At 35.2% G+C, this 6,550-nt stretch overlaps 1 protein-coding gene across 3 annotated transcripts; it reads left to right on the forward strand.

The window, feature by feature from the left end:
• The first annotated feature begins 210 nt into the window (after positions 1–210).
• Positions 211–3,290, forward strand: HEME1 (Uroporphyrinogen decarboxylase). 3 transcript variants are annotated; one of them, XM_011045784.1, is made up of 6 exons: positions 211–341; positions 469–587; positions 899–1,281; positions 1,405–1,689; positions 2,069–2,304; positions 2,884–3,290. In XM_011045784.1, the coding sequence occupies exons 1-6, from the start codon at positions 268–270 to the stop codon at positions 3,047–3,049; spliced, it is 1,263 nt and encodes a 420-aa protein (XP_011044086.1). In that variant the 5' UTR covers positions 211–267; the 3' UTR covers positions 3,050–3,290. The 3 variants fall into 3 exon arrangements, with proteins under 3 accessions (XP_011044086.1, XP_011044085.1, XP_011044087.1); XM_011045783.1 differs by having other exon boundaries at positions 469–585; positions 894–1,281; XM_011045785.1 differs by lacking the exon at positions 211–341 and having other exon boundaries at positions 496–586; positions 890–1,311.
• The last annotated feature ends 3,260 nt before the right edge of the window (positions 3,291–6,550 follow it).

Raw genomic sequence — 6,550 nt, forward strand, 5'->3', positions numbered from 1 at the left:
TTTATTATAAAAATTTTCAAGATATGTTTTAAATATAAAAAATAAATACATTCTAACCTTTATTTTTTTAAATATTTTTATATAAAAATATATAAAAATAATATTTTTTATTTTTTAAAATTTATCTTTATCATTAATATATTAATACCTTTCAAAAATATAAAAAAAATAATTTTTTTTTTAAATTCAAAATTTTAAAACTAGTTTTGTTTTAGCGAAGAAAAACAAACACTCTCTCTGTCTCTCGCTCGCTCGTTCGCAGACAAAATGAACTGCTCTTCTTGTTCTTGTTCTAGTCCTTCTTCCTCTTCTTCTTCTTCTTCTTATAAGACTCTTACAAGGTAAAAGATGGTACCTTCGAATTGTCTCGCAATTTTCATTTCTTTATCTGCAGGTTTTCCATTTTTTTTTTTGAATTTCTACTTCTCAAGCTTTCACCAATTCGACTGATTTTGTTAATCGCTGCAGTTGCTTAACATGGAGAACCTCTTCAATCGTGCCCGTACAGTTAGGGTTTCACTCCGCAAAATCTAAGTACTCTTCCCGAAGACTCCACGTCGCCTGCTCATCCTCTTCTTCTTCTTCCGGTATTTGACTACATCGTTTCTCTTTGCAGCTTCCTATTTTCTTCAAGCTCTTAAATTCACTACGACTAAACTCAAATCAACTTCTTTTGTTTCATTTTTTTTTAAAGTGAAAATTTATGTTTCTTCAGCTCATTTCAATTACAGTTTTGGCTACTTCACTTGAAGCTAGAAAATTAATTAACAATAAGGAATTACTTGTAAAATTAAGCCTCGTGTAGTAATAATTAATTAATTTCAAGAAATGCTTAAACTATAATGAGAAATTGTTAACGAAAAATAATTATATTTTCATTGGATTCACGTCCATTCAGATCCTCTCTTGGTAAAGGCTGCGAAAGGAGAACCAGTAAGTAGACCTCCAGCGTGGATGATGCGTCAAGCAGGAAGGTATATGGCTGTCCACAGAAAGCTTGCTGAGAAATATCCATCCTTCAGGGAGAGGTCAGAGACAACTGATCTCATTGTGGAAATTTCTTTGCAGCCTTGGGAAGCTTTTCATCCTGATGGTGTTATTATTTTCTCTGACATACTTACACCACTACCTGCATTTGGTGTCCCATTTGACATAGAAGAAGTGAGGGGTCCTGTTATTCAATCTCCAATTCGTTCTGAAGAAGGCTTGAAGGCTTTACATCCGATTGAATTAGAGAAACTTCAGTTTGTGGGAGACTCACTTAGGATATTGTGCCGTGAGGTATTTCTTTTTTTTTATTCTGTAAAAAATCTCAGCTCAGTGTTTATTTTTTTTCTTACTTACGGGGAAAAATAGATCATATCAACTTGCTTCTCTAGATCATCCTATTTATGTCCTATGTAGGTTGAAGGGCATGCTGCAGTTCTGGGTTTTGTTGGAGCACCTTGGACAATAGCTACATATATAGTGGAAGGGTGTACAACTCGTACATATACAACCATAAAGAATATGTGCCATACAGCACCACAAGTGTTAAGGGCTCTCCTCTCACATCTGACGAAGGCGATTTCTGACTACATTGTTTTTCAAGTGGAGTCTGGGGCTCATTGCATACAAATATTTGACTCGTGGGGTGGACAGCTACCTCCTGACATGTGGGATCGTTGGTCAAAGCCATATATTGAAGAGGTCAGTAGGATTTGATTCTATTAATTTAGTTGACATTATTATTTTTTTGTTTAATCGAACTATGGAAGAGGTCATTAGGATTTAATTCTATTAATTTAGTTGTCAATATTTTTTACGTTTAATCAAACTAGTTAGGAATCATAGTCTCTGTTTTACCCATTACATTAACTCTAAGTTGGACAGTATGGCTTCTCAACTTGATGAAAGATAGTGCAGCATTCTCAAAATTATTTTCATTATTGCCTTTTCCTTTTCTTTTTGACAGAAAAATCGCTATATGTGTATGCTTCATGCATATATAAAGTTACTGGAAATGCTTTAGGAATATCTCCTGAATTGATCTGAATATTTTGATTATGTAGTCTTTCTGAAATTGCAGATAGTCAGTACCGTGAGGAGTAAATGCCCTAAAACACCACTGGTTCTTTACATTAATGGAAATGGTGGCCTTCTAGAGCGTATGAAGGGAACTGGAGTTGATGTGATTGGGCTGGACTGGACTGTGGATTTGGCAGATGGAAGGAAGCGTTTGGGGAGTGGGATCAGTGTGCAGGGAAACGTGGACCCTGCTTACTTATTTTCACCTCTTCTTGAGTTGACTGATGAAATTCAAAGGTTTGTCATACGAGTTAAATATCTGATGCTCATTCTCTCCAATTTAATCTTTACCCTTGCTGCCCATACTTGTGGTTTCAGTTCAGAGCCAAGGCTTACTTGTTTGTTATCTGTAGCCTAAAGTCATTCCGGTTGAACCTCTACTACTCAATTACTTTAGATTGAGTCTTCGTATACAGTTCATGGACAGTTGTCCTGAGTGAATTTATAGGTCCTTGAATTGAGTTTATTGAAAGTTTTCCTTCTTTTGATATACTTCCTGTACTTGTATTTGTAATTATGGATTACTTGAATTAGCTTCTTTACAAATGGTTGCATACTAGTGTGTCAGCAACAATGCAATTGATGATTGCTAACTCAAGAGCAAGGTGCTCTACTACTTCCAAACCATTCTTCAGACGCCTTTCAAGGCACTATGATCATATAGCTCAGATTGATATATGATGTGAGAGAAAACATTACTCCCATTTTATGCTCATAAATTGCTTTGGCTCATGAATCTTGCGCATCATTGTGCTTAACTATGACTTGGGTTCCAATTTATTGATTGGATTCCTTTTATTTGTTTACCTTTTACAGAGTTGTGAGATGTGCTGGGCCGAGGGGACATATTCTTAATCTTGGGCATGGTGTTCTTGTTGGTACACCAGAAGAAGCTGTTGCACACTTTTTTGAAGTTGCTAGAAGCTTGGAGTTTAGGACACCTCAAAGTCATGTGGTGGAAGAACCAAAATTTATAGTTTGAGGAGTGGTGTCAGAAATTTTGTTTTATAATTTGGTTGTTCATTTTGAGCTAAACAACTTATTCTTGCATTTTGACAGTTTAATCTCATTTTAGCCTACATGATTATGGTGCTGATTAGAGCTGTGAGGCTTTGTACATGTTTGTGCCAGAGCTAAATAGTTATGTTCAATTTTTTCTGTAATCAAGATGTTGAAGATGGTTCAATAAATATTTTATTGATTTTTTATTAGATCTGCTTATTTAATACTAAAGATACTTAGTGTCGGTGATGGCCTGGAAGATTTCCAAGATGAAAATTAATTTTGTCTTGTGTGATTGCTTTGCTTTGCCTTAGCTATTCTTTAAAAGTGGTATTCTTCTATTTACAACACAGATATTTGGATGCCCAAGCGTGGTCCTGTGTGGCTTGTCAGATACTGTCAATTTCAAATTCATTTTCTGGAATCTTATCTGAATCTGGATGAACAAGACATCACTAACTCACTCATTCAATGACCGCTTGAACATAGAAGTCATTGTTATTGAATAGATGTGAGTTTAGGTTTCAGATGCAAATCAATGATCATTGTTATAGTTACAATAATTGTTATTTTGCTGGAGTAGATGATAGGTCCTGCTGCTCTGGCACATCTTCTCACTCTCTGTAACAGAGATGTGGTTGTCCATGGATGGAAAGAGAGTGGAGGATGTTGAGATCAGATGCATGGGTGCAACACTTAGCAATGCATTCAGATGTGACTCGTAAGATAACCTTTTCTGTGCATCCTTTTCTGTTATTGACCTGTTTGTTTCATTGTAACGAGATAAAGTCTTGAGATCCTGTTTTACAATTTGAGGTCCTTTATTCTCTGCATGCATAAATCATGGGATATTCAAGGTACTAGCTGTCCCCCATCCTAAATCTTACTTAAAAGCTTTTAAATTCATTGTTTTCTTTCATCCTGCTCTAGTTTCATGTTTTCCCCTGCTATTTTCTGATTTTTTATTCTACTGGCATTATTATCTGGATTCAATGGATTTTTTTTCTATTTCTTCAACATATCATGCAATGGAACCAACTCTGATAATGGTTTTTGTGGTACAAATGAACCCTATTTGAATTGTGGAACAGGTATAACTGTTAATTCTGCTGATTCATATATAATTGTGTTTGAGCAAGCGCTAAGTTCATATGTTAGATTGGATCAATCATGCAAGTTTCCTAATAAATGTTTTTCATGGTAGGTTCTGAGGCCTAAGAGCCTTTGCTTAAAGATTTTTATGCATCTATTTATGATGCTCCATTGTGTCACTCCAAACCTAAATTTCTTGCGCTTTGAGAATTTTGTTAGGCCTTGTTTTGGCAATTATGTTTTGAAGAATTACATTTGTGACCTTCAAATTTTGTAGACTGTCAAAACTTCAGAAATGAGAACCAGATGTTAAGTTTATAATGTAATTTCCTGTCAATTATAATGTATTTCACGTTGACATTTTCTTTAAAGCGTGTCTGCGAGTTATTTCTGCAATTATTTTTGAGGATCATATCATTAAGTTTATGCACTTCCATTTCTTATTTTCAATGTCTCGTTTACATGCATTCGGTGGTTCTACTCCCTTCTTTTGAATTTTTTGTAGGGGAGCTGGTGAGGGCAGGGGGTGTTGAAAGTCACTTTATAAACTAATTTTTGCTCTGTGAATTTTGCTCCTAGTTAATTTGCCTTTAAAAAGAAAACGGGAAGAGGTCTAGCTTGCTGTAGCTAAACATGGAAAATAACAAAAATACATCATCTGTTCTGTACTTAATAAGTGATGATTTTAACTTCAAACATGGTTTTGACTTCAATTTCTTGAGATGTTTTTATAATCTTGAGTATGCATCTGTGCATGCGTGTTCTGATTACACTTGCTTCTTTCTTAAGGCAGCGATTTACAAGTATCTATTTTATTATGACTTTTAACTCTTCTGTATCTTCGAAATCTGGGTGATATTAGGGGTACTCTTCTAATAGTATGTGTACAGTGAGATAGGATATACTAATTCTGAGGTAGGGCCAGTCAGATTTTGTCCAACGCTTGGAATTTGATAAATACTTCCATCCTTCATCGAAACAATCAATCTATCCTTCGATGGCATCTGAGAGTTTTCCTTGCAAAGACAATTTCACTAGCAGTATGGAATATTTCCAGAAGTAGGAAAGGCTTTTGTCATTCTTGTCTTTGCCTCATAAATGTTTTATATATTGTTGTTATTATTATTAAGGGTTCTTCTAATGAAGGAGAGATAGACATGGGTTTTGAAACAGCTTTCATGAGTCGGCTCCTCTAGCCCTTTCATTGCATCTTATGTGCATTTTGTTCCTGCATATGAACGTGTTTACTACATGCTATTTTCACAGTCTGGGTTCCTGGAGAAGGTTTTGGGTGCATTCATCTTTATCTGGGTATTTCCATAAATTCATCTGCTTGTATTATTTTGGAAAGTGGAGCCAGGGGATTGCTGTTGGCCATACTTGGTGTATGTTTAGTAATGCAGTGCAGGGTGCTATTAAAAAGTGTTTTTCAATTAAAAATGCATTAAAATAATGTTTTTTTTTTAGATTTATTTTTAATTTTTGACAACAACACATCAAAATTATTGAAATTTGATGTTTTTTTTAAGGCCAGAAAACAATTTGAAAAATAGAAGCTAACACAATGCCAAATGGGCACTAATAAAATTGATGACATGCGTAAGCTTATGTTTTTCACCAATGGATTTTAGATGATGTAGCTTGAGTGTTATTTACTTCATTCTGCAGCCAAACAAAGCTTAAGTTAAAGCTACTCAAAGGCATCTTCTCACTGTAGCCATAGCTATGCTAGCCAGCGATCCTCCCTGATGCGCTCGTTTTATTTATTTATGTGTGTTGGGGTTGGGGTGGGATTTCTGATAATTCTGCAGCTAGGAAATCCTGGTTAATTTTTCAGAGAGTTCGTTGTATGAACCTTATCTATCATTCAAGTACCTGTGAAAGGGTTTTATTTCTCATTATGAATGCAGGGAGGTTGTGCTGTTTTGCAGCCATTATGGATGTTTGGGACAGTGGACCGCATTAGCGACAATATACATGGATTAATTATGCCCAGAAGGAATCACTTTATTATACCCAGAAGGAATCACTTATGCTCTGGCAAGTAATTTTGATAGTTAATTTGATCAACAGCTAGCTGGTGTCTAACATTATTAGAGGCTATGCTACAGTTTACATTTGCTAAACTCTTTCTTCAACAATTTGTGCTATTGTTTTAAAAGGGAAGCTGTCATGTTTAAAATTGTTCACTAGCACTGAGTAAAATTTGATGAAGATCACTTGTTGACTTGTAGCAGTTCTTAGAAAAGATGATGACCTAGTCTTGTACCTCTCTATATGTCCTGACTCTTGTGCAATTCATCTAGTCTCTAATCATTCTTACCAGTCGTTTCTTTTATTATTTTGCAGAAATCAAATGGTGAATGTATTCATGGCTCTGCAGATGATG

The sequence above is a fragment of the Populus euphratica genome, unplaced genomic scaffold (genome assembly GCF_000495115.2).
Source record: "Populus euphratica unplaced genomic scaffold, PopEup_1.0 scaffold90.1, whole genome shotgun sequence".
In the NCBI taxonomy this organism is placed as follows: domain Eukaryota; kingdom Viridiplantae; phylum Streptophyta; class Magnoliopsida; order Malpighiales; family Salicaceae; genus Populus; species Populus euphratica.

What these genes read in the sequence shown, in the direction of transcription:
- HEME1 (XM_011045783.1), top strand. Translation starts at nt 268, where the DNA reads ATGAACTGCTCTTCTTGTTCTTGTTCTAGTCCTTCTTCCTCTTCTTCT. An exon ending in TCTTATAAGACTCTTACAAG is followed by an intron (nt 342 to 468) that starts GTAAAAGATGGT and finishes TAATCGCTGCAG; the next exon opens with TTGCTTAACATGGAGAACCT. An exon ending in TTAGGATATTGTGCCGTGAG is followed by an intron (nt 1,282 to 1,404) that starts GTATTTCTTTTT and finishes TGTCCTATGTAG; the next exon opens with GTTGAAGGGCATGCTGCAGT.